The 25,969-nt window shown below is 46.1% G+C and overlaps 2 protein-coding genes across 22 annotated transcripts in view; one reads left to right on the plus strand and one right to left on the minus strand.

The window, feature by feature from the left end:
* mask (multiple ankyrin repeats single KH domain) overlaps positions 1-19,784 on the minus strand; it is a 340,851-nt gene extending 321,067 nt beyond the window's left edge. For all 12 annotated transcript variants that reach the window (XM_075880102.1, XM_075880101.1, XM_075880092.1 and 9 more), the window contains exon 1: positions 19,472-19,784. In XM_075880102.1, the coding sequence (XP_075736217.1) occupies positions 19,472-19,780 (309 nt within the window). In that variant the 5' untranslated portion in view covers positions 19,781-19,784. The remainder of the gene's footprint in view (positions 1-19,471) is intronic.
* Positions 1-23,859, plus strand: part of LOC119161015 (uncharacterized) — a 46,547-nt gene extending 22,688 nt beyond the window's left edge. Inside the window, exons 4-10 of one of the 10 annotated variants that reach the window (XR_012887538.1) lie at positions 12,381-21,772; positions 21,849-21,988; positions 22,068-22,219; positions 22,327-22,503; positions 22,573-22,779; positions 22,839-23,022; positions 23,224-23,859. Coding sequence is in view for 3 of the 10 variants with exons in the window: in XM_075880105.1 (XP_075736220.1) it covers positions 20,094-20,541; positions 21,849-21,988; positions 22,068-22,199 (720 nt within the window). In the remaining 7 variants the exon portion in view is untranslated. Of the gene's footprint in view, positions 1-12,380; positions 22,220-22,326; positions 22,504-22,572; positions 22,780-22,838; positions 23,023-23,223 lie in introns of those variants that run through there. The other 9 variants (XM_075880106.1, XM_075880105.1, XR_012887542.1 and 6 more) reach the window with 9 other exon arrangements.
* Positions 23,860-25,969: the final 2,110 nt, after the last annotated feature.

Raw genomic sequence — 25,969 nt, forward strand, 5'->3', positions numbered from 1 at the left:
CGATCGCAAAGTGCGTGGAATGACCAGCAGCTACCGGCGGCCATCGGGAGCGTAGTTGCGTCGATGAAGAAGTTGATCGCGGATGGCGAAATAGAAAGCTTGACGTCGGAGGGATCGAGATACTGGAAGGTTGGGCATGCCAGATAAATATTCGATAAGAGAGGTTATCCACGGGTCACGACGTTGTTCGGTGGTAATCGAGCCGAGATTTAGTGATGACAAGGTCTGGAGGCAAGTGTTTCAGCACGTCGGATCTCGTGGTAAAGGTGAGCGGGACAGGGCATAAGCGTCAGAGTGTTTGCATCCGCAGCGGTATACGACGCGAATGTCGTACTCCTGGATACGGAGTGCCCATCGTGCAAGGCGGCCAGAAGGGTCTTTCAACGTGGAGATCCAGCGAAGTGCGTGGTGATAAGTTACTAGATCGAACGAGCGGCCGTATAAATACGGCCGGAACTTTCCAAGCCCCCACACCAGAGCCAAACACTCTTTTTCTGTCACGCTGTAATTAGTTTCGGTTTTCGTCAGAGTGCGGCTAGCGTAGGCTACAACGTATTCTGAATAGCCGGCCTTTCGTTGAGCGAGGACCGCGCCTAGCCCGACGCCGCTGGCGTCGGTGAGCACTTTGGTAGGCGCCGTCGGGTCGAAGTGGTGAAGAATAGGTGGGGAGGTGAGCAGACGGCCCAGAGTAGTGAAGGCAACGTCACATGCAGGGGACCAGGAGGAGACGTCACTGCGAAGAAGCTGGGTTAACAATGACATGATAGATGCAAAATTGCGAACAAAGCGCCGGAAATAGGAGCATATGCCTACAAAACTGCGAAGTTCTTTCATGGTCGTCGGCTTGAGAAATTCTGCGACTGCTCGAAGTTTTGCTGGTTCAGGTAATACGCCGTGCTTGGACACGGTGTGGCCTAGGATGACGAGCTCGCGTGCATCGAAGCGGCATTTTTTCAGATTAAGCTGCAGGCCAGCATTGGTCAGACAAGTCAAAACGTGCCTGAGGCGAAGGAGGTGTGTAGGAAAGTCATGGGAGAAAACCACGACATCGTCGTGGTAACAGAGGCACATATTCCATTTGAGGCCACGTAGCGTATTATCCATAAGACATTTAAACGTGGCAGGCGCGTTACAAAGCCCAAAGGGCATGACGTTAAATTCGTATAGTTCGTGTGGAGTAATGAATGCCATTTTTTGGCGATCGGCTTCATTCATTGGGACCTGCCAGTAGCCAGACCGCAAATCTAGCGACAAGAAGAATTCCGCTCGGTGAAGAGTGTCAATGGCGTCATCAATGCACGTCAAAGGATAAACGTCCTTGCGGGTTATCTTATTCAAACGACGATAGTCCACGCAAAATCAGATATATCCGTCTTTCTTACGCACCAGGATGACGGGAGACGCCCAGGTACTGTGAGATGGTCGAAAGACGTCTCTACGAAGCATATCTTCGACTTGATTGTTGATGACACGGCGCTCTTCAGCGGAGACACGGTATGGTCTTTGACGCAGTGGCTGGTGTAGGCCGGTGTCAACATGATGTTTGTCTTGTGACGTGTGGCCTAGTTGAGGTTGCGACACATCGAAAGAACTCCTGAACTCATGCAGAAGATACAGCAGGTTGGCATGTTCGGTGGGAGTGAGAGTGTCGGCGATGGCGCTGGAAAACGTATCATTGGACGACTCCCCGAATGCCGACAGTGCTTTTGGATGGTCGCAGTAGTCATCCGGGACATCAACCAAAGACGAAGGGTCGAGATCCTGCATGCGGCCGAGACATTCCCCCTCAAGCAAAGTGACAGGTGTGGAAAGCGGATTGCTTACGAACATGTTGCTTCTTCCGGCGGCAAGGCCAATTGTTGCGAAAGGCAGCGGCAAAGCTCGACGACATTTGAAGATATCGGAATGCATAAAAAGGAATGTAGCGTCAGTGTAGGCGTTGCATGAAATGGGAACAAGTGTAAAATTTCCAGGCAGATTATCGGTATCTTCATGAACGAGCAACTTCGGCGGCTGATGAAGAGCGTCCAGTAATGAGACATCACACAAGGGTGAAAACTCAACTTCGGCGCGTGCGCAGTCTATGACGGCATTATGGCGAGATAGGAAGTCCCACCCGAGGATGACGCCATGCAAACAGACAGCGAGAACAATAAACTCCACGATGTAAAGAATGCCTTCGATGGAGACTTTTGCAGTGCAGGCTGCGAGACGCGTTACTTGCTGTGCGCTTGCGGTGTGAAGCGACAGTCCCGAAAGCGGCGTCGTCACTTTGTGTAATAAATGGCAGAGATTAGCTGCAATAACAGAAACAGCGGCACCGGTGTCCACAAGAGCGAAAGTACAATAACCTTCAACAGTTACTGCTACCACGTTAGCAGAAGAGGAGCGAGGGCTTCCACAGTTCGAAAACGGCGCAGTTCTTGCCTCTTGAACTGCGATGCTTAGTTTTCCTGGTCAGAGGGTCCGGGCCGGCGACGCATAGGGGAAGGCGATCGCCGACGAGGAGAGGATGCCCGTTGCGGCTGTAAGTCAAGGTGGTCAGTAGGGGCATAGCGAGGTGGCGAGACCGGCCCGTATTGGACGAAGGGTTGGCTGCCGGGTTGCGACGACCGGGCATAGTTGCCGAACGTCTGAAGTCGACAGCGGCAGTAGCGAGCAACGTGTCCGGGAGTGAAGCAGGGGTAACAAATCGGTCGATTATCGGGCGTCCTCCAGAGATTGGCGACTGGTGCTGCCGCCCAAAGTGCAGTATAAGCAGCCGGGTGTGCGGGCTGTGAGGGCGTGGTGTAGGGTGGTTGCGGGAGCCTAAGTACAGCGTCTGCATATGTGAGCGGCGCAGCTACGGGCTGCATCTCTTGCGAAAAAGCGACAGGAGGAGCCACAGGCTGCGCTGCATAGGTTAGGGGCGCGGCCACAGGCTGGACGGCTGGCGGATAGGCAACAGGAGCGCCTACCGGCTGTGCAACACCCGGACAGTGACCACGGCTAGATAGAGGTGGCTCGTAGTGCACAAGAGGAACAGCTTGTGCAACCTCTTCTGATATAGCAGTGCGAAGCGGGGCAGGTAGACGGGTGGTGGTCTGGTGAGTAAAGGGCACTAGGGAAAGTTGGCGGGCGACTTCCTCACGGACGAAAGCTCGGACTTGCTGAAGCAAAGCTGAATTGTCAGGCATGGAGTCCAAACTGGACCGCGACTCACCACCAGGCTGACGCTGTCGAGTCAGAGTGCGTTGCTTCTTCAACTCGTCGTAGCTTTGACACAAGATGACGATTTCAGAAACTGTGCTTGGATTCTTAGCCAAGAGCATTTGAAAAGCGCTGTTGTCGATGCCTTTCAGAATGTGTTTGACCTTGTCCAACTCGGGCGTGGTGTCATTCGCGCGTCGACAAAGGTCGACGACATCTTCAATATAGCTGGTAAAATTTTCCCCAGTCTGCTGAAAGCGGACGCGCAAGCGCTGTTCTGCCTGCTGCTTGCGGACAGCCGGCCGACCGAACACTTTAGCACATGACGTCTTGAAGACGCTCCATGTGGGAATGTTGTGTTTGTGGTTGTTAAACCACAATTCTGCGACGTCAGTGAGATAAAATATGACGTGGCCCAGCTTGTCGGCTTCATCCCACTTGTTATTGGCGCTCACCAGCTCGTAGTGCTGGAGCCAGTCTTCCACGTCGGTCCCATTCGCACCGCTGAAGACCTTCGGGTCCCGTAGCCTAGGATGGCCGGGACAGTTGAACTGGGGCGACGCCGCCGATGGGTTGGCGTTGTCAGTCATGACGGGCGGTAGCGTGCGGCTTCGCAGCTCCAGGGTGTAGCGACGGGGATAAACATCACTCTCCACCAAATGTGGCGAGGTTTATTACTAGTTAACGACAACGGCAAGACAGTGTGATGAACCGTCCAGCAGAGACCGGCACAGCAGCGAACCGAAGCACGAGCCAAGAGAGCCAGGCGTTGGTGATGCTGCTCGCTGCAGGCACATCTTCTTCTTCACAATATATATATATATATATTTATATATATATATAAGGGAAAGAAGTGTATACCTAAGGGCTCGTTTTTCCGTGTTTTAACACAATAATAATGAGATATAACAGACAGTAATGCCAAGGAATGTACAGGGGAAGTTATTAGAACCAATGGAATGTAAATAAGAAGAAAGAAGAAAGAAAAGTGGATGAAAAAATTACCAACTGTGAGCTCACAGTTGGTAATTTTTTCATTCACTTTTCTTTCTTCTTTCTTCTTATTTACATTCCATTGGTTCTAATAACTTCCCCTGTACATTCCTTGGCATTACTGTCTGTTATATCTCATTTATATATATATATATATATTGTACCGGAACATAGTGGCGACAGCTCTGTGCCAGCGTGAAAGAAGACGTTCACGTCCGTGTGTGGCTCGTGCTTGCTGGGTTCCTGCCAGTACCAGCTTGTTGCGGCTAACGCTTCTTGAATAATAACCTGTGTTTTACGTAACCTCGCTCGTTGCAATATATATATATATTGTAGGGTGTCCGTTCTATTGTCACGGGAGTGAGAGAATGATTGAAATAAATATATTTACAAAATATACAGGGAGAATCGGAGACAGCTGCGGCCAAGATGGAGGTACAACAGCAACAACAACACGAGCGCAATCGCATTCATCGTCTTCGTCGTCTACCTAATGCTCTCTCGTTGCCGATGTCGTGTAACATATAACCCCCACCGCTGGTAGCGCTATCTCTACGCCTAAAGGAGAGTAGCATTATATGTGGAGATGTATGGTGTCAGACGGGACACGTGGATGACGTCAGTGGCGGGTGCGGACAACGATGACTAACTGTCCCAACGGAGCGATCTCATATGTGACCTCAGTAAGCCGGTGTAAAGCCTTGTAAGGCACCGAGTAACGAGATAGGAGCTTCGAAAAGAGACCAGCGTGGTGGCATGGTGCCCAGAGGAGGACCAATGAACCTGGAGAGTAGGAAACTACTCTGTGATGGCTATCGTAGCGGGCCTTCTGAGAGAGCTACGAGTCAAGAAGACGTTCCTATGCGATTTGGCGGGCCACTTGAACCCGAGCAGTGGCATCCCGGGCGTACTCTGTAATCGTTTGTGTAGTCGATGGGAGAAGAGTCTTGAAGGGTAACGCCGGATGGCGGCCGAACAATAAATAGAAGGGGGAGAAGCCAGTGGTGTCGTGGCGTGAGAAATTGTACGCAAATGTCACATAAGGCAAATTACTATCCCAATCAATGTGATCTTTGGACACGTACATGGAGAGCATTGTTGTCAAGGTTCGATTTAGGTGCTCGGTAAGACCATTTGTTTGCGGGTGGTCGGCCGTAGTGAGCTTGTGACGCGTCGAACATGAGGGAAGGATGTCATCTACTACTTTTGAAAGAAATGAGCGACCACGATTGGTCAGCAGCTGTCAAGGAGTGCCATAGTGAAGAATTACGTCATGAAGCAAGAAGTTCGCGACGTCAGTGGCACAGCTTGTCGGTAGTGCTCGTGTGATAGCGTATCTTGTGGCGTAGTCAGTGGCCACGGCTATCCACTTGTTCCCAGTGAGAGAAGTAGGAAATGGTCCAACGAGATCAAGACCGACACGGTAGAAGGGGACAGTGGGTATGTCTATTGGTTGTAGCGGACCAGCCCGTGGCAAGGTGGAATGTTTGGAGCACTGGCAGGACTCACAAGCAGCAGCGTATCGGCGCACAGAACGGTAAAGGCCTGGCCAGAAGAATCTACGTTGCACGCGATCGTACTTGCGCATGACCCCGAGATGTCCAGCGGTTGGAGCGTCGTGAAACTGTTGAAGAACAGCAGAACGGAGTGTCGCAGGAACTACGAGTAGTAGCTCTGGTCCCTCTGCGCTGGTGTTGTGTCGATAAAGAATGCCATCGCGTAGAACGAGCAAGTGTAGCAACAGGTCTACATGGGGCAAACGTAGACTCTGCATGATAGACCGCAAGTGGACATTGCTGAGCCGTTCCTTGCGTATGTCGGTGAAAGCAGACATGGCGAAGACACAAAGGTCAGAATCATGTGCTGAAAGGTCGGGTGGGTCCACGAGGTGACGGGATAGACAGTCGGCATTCTGGTGCATTAGGCCAGATTTGTATGCCACGTCAAAGCTGTATTCTTGGAGTTTTAAGGCCCAACGGCCAAGTCACCCAGTTGTATCTTTAAGGGACGACAGCCAGTACAAGGTATGGTGATCCGTAATTACCGAAAAGGTGCGGCCAAACAAGTATGGTCGAAATTTTGCGACTGCCCAGGCTAGTGCGAGGCACTGACGCTCTGTGATGGAAAACTTGCTCTTGGAAGGGGAAAGGAGGCGACTGGCATAAGCGATGATGCGATCCTGTCCTCGTTGCCACTGGGCGAGAACAGCACCGATTCCATGTCCGCTGGCATCGGTACGAACTTCAGTATGGGCTGACGAGTAGAAATGGGCCAAGATGGGAGGAGAGGTAAGTAACGTTGTAAGGGTGCTGACGGCAGTCGCTTGGTCAGTACCCCAATAAAAAGGCATGTCCTTCTTCAGTAGTTCCGTAAGTGGTCGGGCAATGTCAGCGAAATTTTTCACAAAACGCCGAAAGTAAGAACAGAGGCCGATAAAACTACGTACATCTTTTGCGGAACGTGGTACGGGAAAATCTTGGACAGCTCTAATTTTGTCAGGATCAGGTTGCACCCCTCGAGCACTGGCAAGGTGGCCCAGCAGTGATTTCCCAACGACCAAAGCGACATTTGGAAGAGTTGAGCTGAAGTCCTGCTGTCCGGAAAACCTCAAGAACAGCCAATGGGCGGCTAAGGTGGCTTTCAAATGTATGTGAAAACACGATGACGTCATCGAGATAGTACAGGCATGTGGACCATTTGTATCCACGCAGGAGAGAGTCCATCATCCTTTCAAATGTAGCTGGGGCATTCATCATCATCAGCCTGACTACGTCCACTGCAGGACAAAGGCCTCTCCCATGTTCCGCCAGTTAACCCGGTCCTGTGCTTGCTGCTGCCAATTTATACCCGCAAACTTCTTAATCTCATTTGCCCACCTAACCTTCTGTCTCCCCCTAACCCACTTTCCTTCTCTGGGAATCCAGTTAGTTACCCTTAACGACCAGCGGTTATTCTGTCTACGCGCTACATGCCCGGCCCACGTCCATTTCTTCTTCTTGATTTCAGCTATGATATCCTTAACCCCTGTTTGTTCCCTAATCTACTCTGCTCTCTTCTTGTCTCTTAAGGTTACACCTACCATTTTTCTTTCCATTGCTCGCTGCGTCGTCCTCAATTTAAGCTGAACCCTCTTTGCAAGTCTCCAGGTTTCTGCTCCGTAGCTAAGTACCGGCAAGATACAGCTGTTATATACCTTTCTCTTTAGGGATAGTGGCAATCTACCTGTCATAATTTGAGAGTGCTTGCCAAATGTGCTCCAGCCCATTCTTATTCTTCTAGTTACTTCAATCTCGTGGTTCGGCTCCGCGGTTATTACCTGCCCTAAGTAGACATAGTCTTTTACAACTTGAAGTGCACTGTTACCTATCTGGTAATACACAATCCGAATGGCATAACCTTGAACTGGAAAAGTCTATCAGGTGTAATGAATGCGGTTTTCTCACGCTTGATGATTGACAGAAATCTGCCAGTATCCTGATCGTAAGTTGATACATGAAAAGTAGGCAGACCCATGTAGGCAGTCGAGAGCATCGTCAACCCACGGCAGTGGATACACATCCTTACGTGTTACTTTGCTTAAATGACGGTAGTCTACGCAGAAGTGCCAGCTGCCATCCTTCTTGACTAGCACGACCTGCGATGCCTATGGACTGCAGGAAGGTTCGATGACGTCTTTTGTGAGCATTTCTTCAACTTCGTGCTGGATAACTTGTCGCTCAATATTAGACACGCGATAAGGACGTCGTCAGATGGGGCTGGCGTCTCCAGTGTTAATCCTATGAGTTACGAAGGATGTCTGACCCAAAGGGCGGTCATTAAAATCAAAGATGTCGCAATAGGATTTCAGCAGGTGTCGGATATCAGCTGTCTGTGCTGGAAGGTCAGAGGCGATCATCTTGTCGATGGCGGCATTCGCTGCACTCTTCGATGAGAAGAATGGGGCAGATGGCGAATAAATTCGGCAACGAACCCCGAAATGGCAGCATGTATAGAAGAAACTTTTGCCAAAGTCATACCATCTAGGATAACTTGAGCGCACCAGCTGAAGTTCAGAATCGAAAAAGATGCTATATTTCCCGTGACTGTCAAAAGTGTGTGAGGCACGGCAACATTTTTGGCCAGCAGAACGGCAGCAATAGGTGTCAATATGTAAGCACCGTCGGGAACAGGAGGGACAGATCTCAGGTTCACATAGCTAACGGCTTGAGGTGCTAGGCGAACGTGATCTACAGAACACAGACGTGCTTGAGCTGGTGTTGGGTCGTCATGGTAACACGGTAAATCAAGTTGAAGCATGCCGGTTCCGCAATCAATAAAGACAGAGTAAGTGGATAGAAAGTCCGTGCCGAGGATAAGTTCATGGTAACATCTCTCGAGCACTGTCGTGGAGTAATCGGCAACAGTTATACGCGCGGAGCACATTCCAAGCACTGGAAATGTGCCATCGTCGGCGACCTGGATTAGAGATACTATGGGTGACGTTAAAAATTTCCTAAGGCAGCAACAAAGTTCTGTATTCATCACTGATATGTGAGCCCCTGTGTCCACAAGTCCAACAACAGGTGTGTCGTCTACTTCAACATCAGTAAGGTTGCGTCGAGTTGGCATCATGGTCAGAGGATTTGGCGGGCAAATGATAGATGCAGCATCACCTCCGGGAGCTGCATCATCTAGTTTTCCCGCGACTGGTGGTCAGTCGGCGACGTTGGTTGGAAAAATTGGGGCAAGCGAGACGATGGGCGACGGGAGAGCGGTGAACGGGACTGGTGAGCATGCGAAGATGGAGAACGACGACGATATGGCGGCATAAAAGGAACGTCTTTACTGGTGGCCTGAGGTGATTCTCGGTAAGGTTGAAAGCGTTCATGATCCGTCTCTGGGCGATGGGTGTAGCCATAGGATGCCTGATGCCAATACCGCTGAGTGTTACAATGGCGGGCCACATGTCCGATACGGCGGCAGTTGAAACAAATCGGACGATCGTCAGTAGTCCTCCACTCGGCTGGATTGCGAGGAGGCACCAGAAGGTTTTGGCTTTGGGCATACGAAACAGGGGGTCGACAACGGTCGATCGGCTGAGAGGGAGCTGTAGGGCACTCGGATGCCAGTCCAGCATGAGAAAGCTCTTGTCGCACAATGGCATGTACCAGTGGCACCATCTGAGGGCTAGAGTGACAGGCATGGGAGCACGTGGACGCAGGAGACAGCTTCAAGTTCACGTCTGATGATCTTGGTCACATGCTCTACAGTTAACGGCGTCTGTAGTGCAGGCCCGTCTTTGCACGACCAGGTTGCTGCTGTGTTTGGTAGTCGAGTGAAATGGTGGGCGATACGTCGACTTTTTGCTGCCTCAAAATGCTGGCACTCCTTGATGATGGTGTCGACCGTGTTGCTGTCCTTGCATATGAGAAGGTTGAACGTATCATCTGCGATTTCTTTCAATATGTGTGCTACTTTCTCGGTTTCTTCCATGCCATTGTCCACTTTTCGGCAAAGGGCGAGCACGTCCTGTATGTAAGTCACGTAGGACTCTGCTGACAATTGAGCTCGAGATGCCATATCCTTCTTGGCCGCTGCCTTTCTACCCACATAGTTACCGAAAAGGGCGCGCATCTTTTCCTTGCACGCATCCCAGCTTCCAATTTCATCTTCGTGGTTCTCGTACCACACATTTGCTGTTGCTTTCAAATAGAACAGGATGTTGGCCAACATAAAAGTTTGATCCCAGCAGTAATTCTTACTTGTACGTTCGTACAACGGCAACCATTCTTCGATGTCAACATCATCAGTGCCACAGAACGTGTCGGGATCTTTTAGCTGCGGAAGGACAACAGTTGTTGTTGTAGTCGCCTCGGCAGGAGAGGGTCCCTGGTTTGCCATGGTGGAAAAATCCAAACGTCGGCCACTGTGGAGCTCCAGTATACCGTGTTGTACCCCGCGCCACCACCAAATGTCACGGGGGTGAGAGAATGATTGAAATAAAGATATTTACAAAACATACAGGGAGAGTCGGAGGTAGCTGCGGCCAAGATGGAGGCTGTTGTTGTTGTTTCCCTGTGCAAATGGCTCGTACCCAAAGGAGGGGATTGGCCGATTACAAGGTGAATTTGCCCTATACTTTCAGCATTGCGTCATTCCTACAAAACTTTTGTAACTTAATTTTGATTTGAAATGCCGATATCAAGTTTGGAGAAAAAAAAATAAAGAAATATAGTGAGACCGTAATTTAGCAAGAAAATCGTTTAGTCGCAGTGATGTATTCCTGAACGGCGAATAAAACATCCCTGTGGCTGAAACCCAGTGTAGAGGCTCCAAATGAAAGAAGATCAGGTTGTGATAATTGCAAACCCAGTCTTTGAAGAGGTGGTGCTAGTATGCTTTGCATGAAGAAATCGAAACGGCGACAATGTAATAAGAAATGACTGATCGTTTCCTCTTGATTACAGTAAATACACATAGGGGAATTCAATATACCTGATCTATGCAAGTAAAAATTGAGGGAGGTAACGCGGCAATGAAATTTCGTGATGACAACTTCCATCATCCTTGAATTAGACAGTTCACTGCGCCAGGGAAATAAGTGGTTGTACTCTGGAGAAGCCGTCAGTGCAGGGTCTAATAAATTTTTCCTGATTTTAAATGTGCGAAATTGCGCCACCGTAATGTATACTGTATGAGGGAAAATAGGAATGATGGGTGTCGAAAGCGATGCCTTCGCAAAAGGATCGGCTATTTCGTTTAACAACAAACCTTTGTGCCCTGGTGTCCAGATTAAATTAATACTTCGGAGATGACAGAAAACCAATGATTTAAAAAGTTTCAGTATGGGTGAGCGACCAGATGCGGACAGAAAAGAGCACACTGATAATGAATCAGTTATGACTGCTACGACTGGAATGGAAATATTTACCTTTCGCAAAGCTAACATTATTGCCATGAATTCAGCCAGAAAGACAGAAAGAAAATCTGGTAAGCGAAGTGAAAAGGACCAATCAAGTACGGGGCAATATATTCCAACGCCTGATTTTTCATGTGATTGAGATGAGTCCGTTGCTATAATGACATTTGTTGGCAGAGTACTTAAATGTTCCTGCAATAAACCATTTAAAATGCCTGTAGGTAATAGTTTAGCGTGAATTGGGAAGATATCATGGTAAACAATTTCTGGAGAAATTTCTTGCTCAGTTAAAAGAATCAGATCACGAACTTGTACATTTAGAGGCTCAAGTAACGATTGAACAAATACTATTTGTAGTTTGTGAAATCTGGGCCAATGCACGGAGAAGAATAGGTCAGGATTGGAAATAAAAATAATTTGTTCAGGGTTAAACAGTGCTTCATATAGTCGTAAAAAGGTCTGCACAGTAAGAATGTTAGTAAAGTGACATAATAAGGTTGGTATCGTGCTTCAAGGTATAACGCTGCTTTTGCAGTATACTTTGGAAGTCCTAAGCAGAGCCGTAAAGCCTCTCTTTCCTATAGAACGAGCGGCCGAAGTTTGTAGGCTGGCGCACCAGAAAAAAGAACGCAGCCTAACTCTAACACAGGTCGGACATACATTTTATATATAATCAAAAGTGCCTTCCTTCTCATACCTGATCTACAATTGCTCAACCTCCGCAGTACGCTTATCGCGTGTACTGCTTTTGTCGCGATGTATTCAATGTGAGGGTGCAAATTTAGATGTTCATTATACATAACTTCAAGATATTTTGATTGTACTTGTGGGATATCTTGAATCTTGTAATTAATAGATATGTGCACGGGATCTTTGATAGGAAAAATAAGAATAGCACATTTACCAGTATTCAGGTTCAACATCAATCCATCCAGCCACTGTTCTATTTCATTTAGATATGCTTGCAAGATAGTGTAAAGACAGTGGAAGTCATGTGCCATGGCAAAGAAAGCAATGTCATTGGCATAAACATGGGTTTTCACATCTGGATGAACAGGAATGGTACTAAGCAATATGTTGAAAAATACCAGGGAAAGTACTGATCCCTGAGGTACACCTCTGGTTTGCTTGTGCTTACAGGAAGAGAAACTGCCTCGATAACAATAGAATTCTCTTCTACTTCGAAATTCCGTCACCCATGCTACTATATAAGGTGGAACTGCGTGGCCGCATATCCCTGACCCTCCGGGATATGCGGCCACGCAGCGCAGAAATCAAACGCCTTCCTGCTTTGTTATAGATATCGGCCATCATCACCGCCTGCTGCCCGTGGGTCGTGCTGCTCTTGCCTGGAAGGTGATAGGGAAGGGCCATCGTCTCGGCTGTCTGACGTCACAGACCAAGAAAAGCTAAGTGCTGTCGCAGCGCCACCGCTCAGCATAAAAGGACTGCTCGCCCCTGACCCTCCGGGATATGCGGCCACGCAGCGCAGAAATCAAACGCCTTCCTGCTTTGTTATAGGTACGCACTAGAACCCTAGTTGTTTTTGTTTTATTATTTTTTTACCCTTTTCTGTGGCTGCTGATTCCCCACTGTTGTATTTTGCCTTACACTCCTGGTCTCTTGTATCATGGGGGTTGACATTGCAACCTACAGGGTTCGTATCGGAAGCTTTAGAAACTGCTGCAGAAAAAAGATAGTGGATGCTGAACGCCCTTATGCAGAGTCCCGCCTTCTGTGTGTCTTGTGCCCCAAACCCTCTCTAGCACTTTTAATCTGCCTAACGTTGCTTTTGCTTTGTGCTGGGGATATTGAAGCCAATCCAGGCCCCAGAGTAGATGATGTGTATGCTCTACTGAAAGAATGCATTGAAACTAACAAAAAGAACTTTGACGCCATTACAGCAACCTTAAACGAAATTCAACGGGATGTTGCTGACATTAGGTCCCGAGTTTGCGCAGTTGAACAAAATCTACCTATAGTACCTGAAATAGGCACGGGCGTCAAAGCAGTAAATGACACACTTGAGGAATTTAAAATGACTTTGTCGCGGACTAATGGCGACCTTGAAGGTGTTGTCGATGACTTAAATAATCGTTCACGAAGAAATAACTTGCTAATTAAAGGTTTAGTGGAGGAGGAGAAAGAGGACTATGAGGCTAGCGAAAAATTAGTCAGGGATTTCTGTTCCACGAAACTAAAAATAAACTTGCAACCCGGTTACATTGAACGGGCGCATCGAATTGGGCAGCCTCGTCCTGATTTTACGCGCCCACTGATAATAAAGTTCTTGAATTTCAAGACGAAGGATTCCCTTCTTCGAAATGTGCATAAACTCAAAAACACTGAACCTAAAGTCTGGCTCGAGGAAGATATCTCCCCTAAAATACAGTTCGCAAGGAAAATGCTCCGCGATTTCGCTAAACAGAACAAAGGGAAGGATGAACGCTACAGCATACGGTATAACAAACTGAAGCTCAAAGGACACATATACCACTATGACGCAGTTTCCGCAAGAGTAGCTCAGGCAGACCCTCCGAAAATTCCCATCACCGATTGACAAGCTGTCCGATTCAAGCCTAGAAAAACAAAAACAAAAACTAATACTAAAGTTCAAAACCTATCTATTCTTCTCGCTAACTTCCGTAGCATTATAAATAAAGTTGACTTGTTGCTTTCAGTAGGTCACGCATGCTCCGCTGATATAATTCTAGGCACTGAAACATGGCTCCGTGAAGACATACGCAATTGTAAACTATCACTTCCAGGTTATTTCATGGTCTTCCGTAAAGATAGAACTTTGTCTCGGGGCGGTGGCGTCTTAATAGCTGTAAGAAACTCTTATCAACCCTCCCTTGTTACTATTGATACCACTCTCGAGCTACTCTGCGTAAAAACCCAATTTGAAGGCTGCACTTGTGTTATCGGGGTCTGCTATCGGCCGCCTGACAGCAAACCAGATTTTGTTGATCGCCTAACCCATGTACTAGAACTAATTTTTAACAAATTTCCTCAGTGTATCTTGCTGCTTGGCAGTGATTTCAATTACCCCTCCATTAACTGGGTCACACCATCATCGCTATCAATATCTGTCGGACTTGAAATATCTCGCTTCCTTCGTACCTTAAAACTATTTCATCTAACTCAAATGATAACTGCACCGACGCGCGGCCATCACATCCTCGACTTAATTTTTACAAACAATCCGACAAACGTTGTAGTCCAAGTCCTTGATGAAATTAGTGACCACAGAGTAGTACACTGTTCCCACCCTCTGCCTCTCCATAACAAGAAAATAAAGCCTAAACGCATACTAAATTACAAAAAAGCAGATATTGAAAAAATTAATTGCATGTTAACCGAGTTTTTGTGTTCTTTTCTGAACAAATTTAGCAATCATACAACAAATGAAAACTGGATAATATATCGGGACTTCCTTAAAAAAATTGAAAATACGTGCATTCTTGTGGTTTCCTTCACATCACATACAAGTGCTCCCTGGTTTTCAAAGAAGGTTAAAAGTTGCCTAAACAAAAAGAAAAGAGCGTACAAAAAGGCTTCGCAAAGTAACAGTCACCGCACTTGGAATAGGTATAAAGAACTAGCTCGGGAGTCAGAAAAAGCTATTAAAGAAGCTAAGGATTATTATTTTAATGATACGCTGCCGAATCTGTTAAAATCTGATCCGAAAAAGTTTTGGCGAGTTCTTAACCCTAAGGATACGGACACTATAATAACATTAAAAGACGCAAATGGGTCGATTGTACCCACCTCTGAATGTGCTGAGGTTTTAAACAATGTCTTTAGCGAAGTTTTTGCAGACGAACCACCTCTTGACGAGTCCTGTTCCGTCACTCCTACTCCAATTACTTGCCCAAGCGAGCCCATTATCGTAACGGAAGTAGGTGTATCACGTGCAATTGCTAGACTTCCGCTTCGGTCCAGCCCTGGACCTGACGGCATCAGCTCAAAACTTCTTAAATTAACTAGTCACGTATCATCGTTTTTATTGTCCTTAATTTTTCAGCAATCGCTTGATTCAGGGTGCGTCCCTGACGATTGGAAATCTGGTCACGTTATACCCATTTATAAATCTGGTGATCCCTCAAGTCCAAAAAACTACCGCCCGATTTCACTCACATCAGTTTGGTGTAAACTCCTCGAACATATAATTTACTCCCACATAATGAGACATCTTAATACTAATAAAGTGTTATTCGAAAATCAACATGGGTTCAGGTACAGGCGGTCTTGCCAGACACAGTTATTTGAATTATCTACGGATTTACATGACTCTTTGCACAAATCGGTTTACACAGATGCTGTATTTATCGACTTTTCTAAAGCCTTCGACCGTGTTCCCCACATACGGCTCATCCAAAAAATAAACTGCCTAAAGTTAGACATAAAAACTACCGGCTGGATTCAGGAATTTCTATCTGGTCACTCTCAAAAAGTAAATATAAATAATAATCTCTCCAGTTCCTGTGTCGTTGGGTCAGGAGTACCTCAGGGATCAGTTTTAGGGCCTTTATTATTCCTGATATATATTAATGACATCGCGAACAATATAACTTCAACAATTCGACTGTTTGCCGATGACTGTATAATTTATAGACAGATCACATGCACTGATGACGTAGCTATTTTGCAAAGCGATCTAAACACCCTGGCTAAATGGTGCCACACGTGGAAAATAGAAATTAGTACAGATAAAACAAAGGTCATGTCATTTTCTTCGAATCCAAATACTCCATTAAATCGATACATGTTATGCAGTTTGGATATTAAACGAACCTTTTCTTTCAAGTATCTTGGCCTGATATTTACTCCTGATTTAAACTGGGCCATGCATATTGAACACGTAACAAACAAGGAACTAAAAAAACTTGGCTTTCTTAAGCGCCGTTTATATCTCGCAAACCACGAAACTAGACTTCGCGCTTACACTTCCCTCATCCGTGCAACCCTCGATTATGCTTCAATTATTTGGAACCCTCACACAGCTATACTGTCCGACTGTATTGAATCTATTCAAAACAAGGCTGCCCGCTTCATTTTGCACTCGTACTCGCCATACCAAAGTGTCTCAGCATTAAAACAGATTCTTAATCTTCCAGAACTTAACACTCGTCGTAAATTCTTCCGCTTGACCTTTTTTCACTCTCTGTATCATGGTATTACACCTTTTTCATGCGCTCATATTTTTCCGGCCCATTATGTGTCCAATCGCACTGACCATGCTCGTAAAGTGTCGTCCATATTTGCAAGGACCAAAAAGTACCGAAATTCCCCTTTTGTGTTATCTGTAACCGAGTGGAACGAGCTTTCCAGCGAGATTGCGATGATAAATGATCCGTCTGCATTCCAATCAGTGCTGCGTACATTTCTTGATGTGTAATATGTCTACTGCTACTATATCTTACTCTGTTGTTATATCTCGTGTACCAGCGAAACGATGAAGAACTAGTGCCATGCAGATTCTGGAATTGAAATGTACTGGAGATGTGAAATGAGCCTTGTGTTACATCCATGTCGTAAAAATGTACCCTTTACTTAGTTATGTCTGATCGCTGTGTGCGTTCCTTTTATATGAATTGATGTATACCTTGTTTTTAACAGTATCCCCCCCTATGTAATGCCTCTCGAGGCCTTTAGGGTATTTAAATAAAAAAAAATAAAAAAAAGTCCATGACTCCATAACTGATTAATCAAGATAGAATACTCTACACTATCGTATGCTTAACATATTTCTAACGTTACTAAAGCCGCAAACTGCTTTTTGTGATGGGCAATATGAATACGACTTTTCAGATCTACATGTGCATGCCATATGTAATATCCAGATCTAAAGCCAATTTGGGAAGAACTCAACGGTTGTTTCTCGTTAATAAACCTAATTATACGACCATGAAGTACCCTGTCAATAAGTTTTACTCATTAGATGTTAAGGCTATCGGTCGTATGTTGTCTAAATTATAGCCTGCCCCCTGTTTCTTAAACAATGGTATAATTTTCGCAACTTTCTATTCAGAGGGGATCCATGCTCTTCTAAGGGAATAATTGATGAGACCTAACAGATCATTTGGATATTCCCTGTGTAGTATTTTTAGCATTGTATTTGTTATTCCATCGGGGCCTGGTGCTGTATTTGGCAATCTTTCCATAGCCTGATTTAATTCGGAAGACAATATTTCTGTGTAGTCATAGATGGTTGTTATGTAAGCCGAATTAGGAAGATGCATTGAGAACCTGTTTTCTAATTGTTTAGCCAATTGATTCAATGATTCCTGTAGTTCCTGTGAGATGTGAAATACTGAGTCAACGTTTCCTGGTATAGGGGTCTTCTTCCTACCACGAAGGAAATTGAATAAAGCACGTTTGTTATTTGATTTAGACAGGTACTCGAAATGTTCTTGGTCATATTGCTCTTTCGCTCGCGATACATTGCGTTTAAATGTTGCCGCAATGAACTGATAATCCTTCCAATTTTTTAGACTCTGATTACATATAAGTCTTTTCCATGCAGCTTTTCTTCTTCTATAGTCTCGTGTGCACTTTTCGATGACGACGAAGCAATTACAAATTCTGAAGTGTTCTTGGAGATTTTTAAAATGGAACAGACATTTCTGCTGAGGTCTTCATTTTGACCACTGGACACTGCCCTAATATTGGAACGCAAGCAGTCTTTAATTTTTTTGTTATTGATCAATGTTTTCTCTGTCCTTTCAATAAATTTCACAGCACATGAGATTTCAAAGTATACAGGAAGATGGTCACTGTTTGAAGAGAAATCAATTGTTTTCCAAGACTTTATTGAAACACTTGGGCTGCAAAACGTGAGATCTAATACCGATCGTGTCCGTCCGCGAATAAATGTAGGCTGTCTATTATTTAGGCAGGTAAGGTTTTTATTAATCATCCAATCCCACAGGAGAGTACCAAAAGAGTGTGTTCGAAATCCCCACAAAATATGATGCGAGTTGAAATCACCAGTCAGAAAGAAATCATTCTTGCAATTAGCTAAGGCAGTATCTAATTGTTGAGTATTATGCAAACCCGTTGGAAAATATGCGTTTATAAGTGAAAAAGGGCGGTGCCCTGGCAGACAAAGGTCTATTGCCAAAATTTCACAGTCTGTGGACATAAGCTGAAAAGCTATGCTCGCTGTGCGGCAAAATTTATTCGAGACTAGTATAATTAGACCACCTCCTAGTGATGGACGGTCTAACCGAAATGCTCTAAAATTGTTTAAATGATAATTCTTAACAAGGTTAAGCCAGGTTTCTTGTAATAAGATTATATCCAGATATAACTGATTAATTAAGCAAAGTAAGTCAGTAGAAGCAGAAATCAAAGACCTACAATTCCACTGTACTACTTTCAAGGTATCTATGTTGACGAGCGAAACACTTCAGCAACGGCAGCTTCTAAAATACTCTTCTTAATAAGTGCACTGGCATTTTCGCTGCCCTTTTTAGGTTTTGTGTTTGGGCAAGGAGATTTTACAGGAGATCCAGTGCGCTTCTGATGCCTGAAATCTTGGCATACGTCCATTTCATTCTGATCCTCCACGTGGGTCGATGTAGAAGGTACGGACAAAATTGGGGTTTTCTTCTCTCGGGATTGCCGCTGTGGGGCTGAATTCGGTATCTCTTCCACTACACAACGTGCCGACTTGGCTATCGGTACTGCTACTGCAGAAGCCAGGTGTGTCATCTGTGAGCAAAACACTTGAGAGATGCGCTCACTTATGCTCGCAACTATGTGTTCCAGTGCTTTCGACATCGCCTTTTCTACTGCAGCCTCAATAAGATTCAGAATCTTCGTCTCACTTAGTTGTTCGTACCTCGACGCGACTCCGGCATATCCAAACTCCCTATCCTTCACAACTGTTATTGCTTCTCGCCGCGAGCAACGACGTCTGTCCATGATTTCTAGGAGTTGCGTTTCATTGGACCTTGCGGTGCAGTTCAGGTAATCGGCCGCGTGATTTCCTTCACAGAGGCAGCACTTTACGGTTTCAGCGTTGCACTCCTTGGATGGATCGGAATTGCCACAGATGCGGCAACGTGAATTTGATTTACAGCCCCCTGCACTATGGCCAAAATGCCAACATTTTTGACATTGGAGAAGACGAGAAGTGAGACGTTCGACTCTGAAAATGAGCGGCCATATTTTCAACTCGGATCGACAGGAAGTGCCGGCAAAGGTAGCAATAACCGACTCAGTGGGGACTTTCTCACCGTTAACTAATCGGTTGCATCGGTACACAGCTATGACCCCAGTATCAAACAGCTTTTCCAGAGTCTCAGCGGGCGTTAATCTAGAGTCGACTCCTCGTACAATTCCCTTAGTGCACGTCAAATGAGGCGGGATAAATGCACTCACCGGGACCGAAGCAAATGTCTTGCATTTTAGGATGTCAGAAACGCACGAAGAATCTGACGATCTGCATACCAAACCGCCTCTTCCGAACTGACGAATATCACTTATCAGCTGGAGGTGCAGCATCATGGCCTGCAACTCCACCTGGGTCGCCTTCAGGTTGTTGAGCCTAATAAATCCACCACTCGAGGGCACCAGCACAACAGGGATGCTGCCAACACCACTGCGGAAAAAATATTCCAATGGCAATTCATCATTAGGCAAGGAGGCTGACCAAGGGCTGTGCCCTTGGCCAGGAGACAAATTAGACATTAGCACTAATTCGATTGCTTAAAAAAGTAATATGCAACGTCCGCTAGTTTCAACAGCTCAAATTCACTCAAGGCTCAGCCAAACCATGGTCCCTCAATACTTTTACTGGTCATGAAACTCCCGCGTAACTCAATGGGAGAGCTTCATATACCGCCTGCACTTTCCGCGCCGCGGCGCTGGCGTAGCTACAAGGGGGACGAGGAAGCCGCCTGCTGCTGGCCGTCATTAGCCGAGTGTGAGCGCGGAGTGGTGTTGTTTGTGCTGCTTGCACCTTTTTTTTTTCTTTTTTCGCGGTCACCTCGTCGTGACCGCGATGCCCAACACCTGCTGTGTGCCGGGTTGTCGCTCGGGATACAAGGGCAACGTTGAAAAAGTCTCCCTGTTCTGTTTACCAGCCGACGCAGAACAACGCGACAGGTGGAAACGTGCAATCCCGCGACAGGAGACTGTCGGATTTTTGTTCGACTCGAAGTATGTTCGCGTGTGCGAAAAACATTTTGATGCAAGTGACATCGTACGTGCGGACGTGTGTACAGTGAATAGGAACATCGTTTCACTGCCTCGAGATCGGCCAAGACTGGTGGAAGGCGCCGCACCAAGAATTTTCGAAGGTTTGCCTGCTTACCTCTCCAAACCAAGACAGCGTTCGCGTGGACTAACAAAGCGCCCACCTGTAAAAAGGCCGCGAGAGCCTTCTCCAGACTGTGATGCGACAGTTGCGAATGCGGACGTCTCCATTGTAGCCGACGAAGAAATCGACGGTAAGTCTGGCACAAAGCTTGCAAGTATCCTAACCGCTCACTACGCTAACAAATTTCGCTCGCTATACGCTAACAAAATTGGCTCCTTCCCTAATGAAATTTGCTCTTAGTCAGTCTTTGCAGATGTTGTAAGAACTGAGAATCGCCCAGGCTTCGCTGATGCAGAGTGTCAAACAGAGGTCCCAGTTTATTCAGTATCGGAGCTGCAAAGCGTGAAGGCGCAACTTCGCAGCGTGAAGCAACAGCTTCAATCATGCCAGCGGAAACTCGCAAAAGCGGAGGCGCATGCGAATAAAAAAGGTGGAATGTACGGGGATATTCACAAGCTGTCAAACCGCGAGAAGCTCATTATAGACCAGTGCATCATGAAGGCAAATATGAAGTCTACGAAAGCAGCACGGTAAGATCTCGTTTGTGAAGTGTGTTTGGAGTTTTATGTGAAGTGCGGTTTTCGGAGTGTGCACGTTTTCTTTCTGGATAATGATAGAAACTGAAAAGTGATGCTGTGGACCAAAATGCAATATTTTGTTTTACTTTGATAGTGCCGTTTGCTGGTGCTGTCGCTGAATCGTGAACACAAAAATCTGCATTTTATTTATTGCAGGTTTAAAAAAGAATGGCTTTACGACTGTTTACTGCTGAAAATCAAATCGACAGCAGTTTATACATTTCTTCACGAGAATAATTTTCTGCCTCTGCCACACCCTCGCACACTCTACTCCTACTTAAAAAATCTGAAGGCCGGCTTTGGATTTGATGAAAATTTATTTGCCATCCTCAAAGATAAAGTGGGAAATATTTCAGAGAGAGAACGCCGAGGTGTCAATTTTTATTTTTTTTGCATTTGATTTTTCTGGACTTTAGGTAAACAGCTGAAAAAATATTTTTTTTTTCTTGGGGGTCCTGATGTTTGACGAGATGAGCGTGAGAAGGAGCCTTCATGTAATGGAATCGGATATGACACTGCTTTGAAAGGTCGACTTAGCAGAGCACACGAAGCCTACTGACCAAGTGAAAGATGGTGACCATGTGTTACTGTTCCTTTTCCGACCATTCCTCGGTGGCTGGTCGCAGGCTGTCGGAGCGTTTTGCACGTCAGTGGCTGCACCAGGCTCCGCTATTGCTAAACTGCTCCTGCATTGCATTGTACTCCTGTCGAATGCCGGTGTCATTGTGGATGCAGTCACTTGCGATAACTCTACTTCGAACCGATCAGCATTGAACTCTTTGGGTAAATATTTATAGACATTATTTATCCTCATGGTATCTAGTACGTTATCTTAATAATAGAAATGTCTTCCTTTTAGGCGTCAGCGGCGATATCGCCAGAGTATCAACGTCATTTGAGCATCCATGTGACTCCTCCGAAGTCATTCAGGTCATAATTGACCCACCTCACATCTTCAAGTGCATCAGGAATAACCTTCGGAAGGCTGGAAAATTCCTTGTGGGTAAAACACAGTTTAAGATAAGTCATCACAGTGCTCTGGCTGTTTTGTCTCACAGGCTTTTTCTTAATGTAACAGTTGCCTGGTGACAAAGAAGTGCAGCATTTCTACTTTGAAGCTCTGCTAGACTACGAGGAGCAGCAAGCTGGACGCGGGCTGTGCCAAAGCTTACGAAAGCACACATCAGGCCCAACGCTCTCCAAAAACTGAGTGTGAAACTTGCTGTCCAGGCAAGTCTGCTCTAGCATGTGTCATTAATTATTAGTATGTATCAAAAAGTGCTGTTCCTTCATGAAAATACAGCACTCTGCCATATAATTTCTCTAAAATCTTTCAGCTCTTTAGTGAAAGCACCGCTTCAGCAATGGACTTCTATCGCAGTAGAGAAGAATGTGTGAAACTTCGTGGCTCCAAAGCAACCTCGGATTTTGCGAGATGAACGAATATTCTATTCGACTGCTTAGATTCCAAGAGGCCACAAGATGTGCAGTATAATGAAGCAGAACACATTGCTGTAAGCCCTAATATTTCAAAGCTATGGTCGCTTTCTTTGAAGTTCCAATTAAATCAGATTGTTTTTCAGACACTGAAGGAGAACATCGAGTGGCTTGACAGGTGGCACATTTACAACCAGAGTTTATCAAAGCAAAAGCAACTCTTCTTTCTGAGCAAGCCAACATGCAATGCTCTGAGAATGACTTTGCACAGCACAGCGACGCTTGTCGAAAAGCTGCTGAAATGTGGCTTTCGCTATGTTTTAGTTGGAAACTTTGGACAAGACCACCTCGAGGTAAATTTAAATGTTTTCGCTAGTTGAAGACATTTTCTTTGCACTTTTCTCTCTTTCAGAGGTTTTTTGGCATACCAAGGCATGGGACAGCCAACGGTTCAGCAATTTTTGTTCATTTACCGGTTGCTCTCGATGAACAACTTGATCCGTCTGCCACAGCGAGCCTCAGTTGAAGGGGATGGTCCACGTCTCCTTTTAAAAATGTAGGATCTCTTTCAACATAAAGAACCTACTGTTAATCAGGTAAACATTTTAATAGCACACCAACGCTGCTCGTAGGGTGTCTCTCCATCGTATGGAAATGTGCTGAATGTTGTCTAGCCCTTTGATGCTAATGACATGCACGTCTGGTCGTATGATATACAACGAGCTTCTATTCTGCTTTTTCACTTTTCAAATTTCTCACTCTTGTCATTGTGGTATGAAAAAATATTTACGTTTCAGATTGATACCTTGGCAGTTCTTTTTGATGATATACTGCTGGAGCCTGCTGAATGCATGCAAGATATGATTCATCCGGAGTCAACGAGGGACTGCATTTTGGATTACCTTGGTGGCTATATTGCAAAGAAGTTTGCTAGAATAAGCTGCAAGGACTGCCTCCAAGCACTTAGAAGCAACTCCCGAGAGCCAACTGCATTGACTGCAATTAAGACGAGAGGATTTTTGCAAGTGCCATCGGAGCAACTATTGCGTCTCTTGCAAATTGTGGAGGAACATGTTGAAATGCGCACCATAGGCAATATAGCCTGTGCCAATGTCTACTTGAACATTGTTGAAAACATCTTGCTGGACGACCGCACTTCCTCGGCCAGTGTTGGCTGTGGAACACATTTTGTGAGCACCACGGCAGAAGTTGTGCACTTTTTTATTAAGTGCCGTCTGCACTTTTTTATGCGCGAACAAAACAAACTGTTTCGTGCTGGTGGTCGCCCATCCTGTCCGGCCAGAGGAGGGAGAAAACCAGGGGCATAATTTTTTTTTTCAGTGATCTTTTTTGTGTCATTAACTCTATCTCTCAGCTTTTCATTCACAGTTTCATCCACGCAGATTTAAATAAACTCTATGTACCTGTGCTCATGGCAGTTTGGAATTCTTGACAATTGCCAGTAATTGCAGCAAAAAAATATGCCGAGAATTTCGCCCACATTTCCTTGCAAGGCGCAGTGTTGTTGCAAAGTTCAAAATGCTACCCACTGCTAGGTAAGTGGCACACAAATTTATCTCCGTTAGGCAGAAATATTTCGTACATAAAAAGCTGAAAAAAATTGAAAGAGATATCTAAATAGACAAAGAAAAGAAAGTGTTCGGTTTAAGCCCGAAAGCGACAATACAGAAATCGAGAAATGTAAAAAATGTCACGAACACATCCGTCACTTGACAGATACTCTCAGTCAAAACATTGCCAGCAATCAATGACTTGGGCAATTTGACAACGCGCATCATGAACAATATTGACAATACTAATCACTGCTATGATTTTTTAGCGAGAACACGGAGAAGGAAAATATCTGAAGAAGTGTATTTGACGGCAAACGCTTCTGCGAACGCGCACCTGCCCTACCAAACGCGGCAGATCAATGTCCTGTATACGGTGGCGCCTCTGCTGGCCACTTTTTTCCCTATATGAAACTTTCGCGGGAGTTTCATGACCAGTGAAAAGTATTGAGGGACCATGGCCCCTACCATGGCCAAACCACCGACCTAAAGAGTCCGAAGGGATATATTGTAACAGAATAAAAAGTTAGCGAGTTGGTGTATATTCATATTAAAAGAAAAGTGGCGCACAAAAAGACAGAGACAAAGAAGAGAACCACACGCAGTGCTGCACTCACAACTGAAAGTTTAATCCGAGCAACAAGAATTTAAAAAGTAATAGCCGCGCATGACAAGTGAGGTACAACGAGATTAAATGATGCGCTCATCAATAAAAGTGAAGCCTATCATATTAACAAGTCACGTGATGCTTGCGTAAGCCAGACCTCGGTTACATTGCATAAAAAAGAGTTCACTTTTATTGATGAGCGCATCATTTAATCTCGTTGTACCTCACTTGTCATGCGCGGCTATTTTAAATTCTTATTGCTCGGATTAAACTTTCAGTTGTGAGTGCAGCGCTGTGTGTGGTTCTCTTCTTTGTCTCTGTCTTTTTGTGCGCCGCTTTTCTTTTAATATGAGTCCGAAAGGACCAGCTACTACAGGAACGGACTCGGACAGGAACGCCAAGAACAACCGCCACGTCACGTTGCCCAAGGAGGTACAACAGCAACAACAACACGAGCGCAATCGCATTCATCGTCTTCATCGTCTATCTGCTGCTCTCTCGTTGCCGATGTCGTGTAACACTATGTACGGCTGACACAGAAGCCTAACTAAAGCCTCAGCCGCACGCAGTCGTACCGTGCACGATTAACGTCCCCTATCCGTAGCTATTCTCATTGCAGCTGCACGGGTTCGGGCGAATAAGGCAACAGGCTAGGTCAACAACAACACTTTATTGCTAGGCGTTAGCAAAAGTGCGCAAAATGTCGCGAGGAGAAAGTGCAGAAAACAAGGGTAGATGCTTACTCCTCGGTCGTTGACGTCCTAGGCTTGCAGATGGGTTGCGGGTCAGACTTTCTTGGTTCCTGGCCGGTGTCAGAGAGGTTGGTTGGTTAGTGGTTCGTGAGGAAAGGAAGGAGGCGCCTAATTTCTGTCTGCCTACGGGCGACACGGCGCGGTGCCTGTCAGAGAGACCGTGCGGCCGTCCCCACGCCAGTTTTGTCACTCTTTCGGTTTCCCTCTTCCTGACGAGAATACTACCTTTTCTTGCTGAGGGGAGGGAAACCCGTTCCACGTGCCGGGAAAGGGTTTCCGTACCGTGCCCCCAACACGGCTTTCGCGCTGCCGTAAAAAGGAGAAAGGGAGGCTGGGCGCGCGTGCTCCCGCACATCCCCCCCCCCCCCTTAAGAAGGCCCCCGAATGACAAACTGCAACATGAGAGTATTTTGTTATTCGTCATCGAGGAAGGCTAGCACGGTGGGTCCCAATCCGTGCCATCCTGCAAATTGGCCCTCTGCCGTAGGTGCAGCCGGCGCCCCCACTTGTCACCGCAGCATCCAAAGTAGCCACCACCACTGCTGCCGTGCCCGCTTGCGTCATGGCCAGTCATTGCCACCGCTGTCACCTCCGCCGTTACTACACTGTACCG

The sequence above is a fragment of the Rhipicephalus microplus genome, chromosome X (assembly GCF_043290135.1).
Source record: "Rhipicephalus microplus isolate Deutch F79 chromosome X, USDA_Rmic, whole genome shotgun sequence".
Taxonomy (NCBI): Eukaryota; Metazoa; Arthropoda; class Arachnida; order Ixodida; family Ixodidae; genus Rhipicephalus; species Rhipicephalus microplus.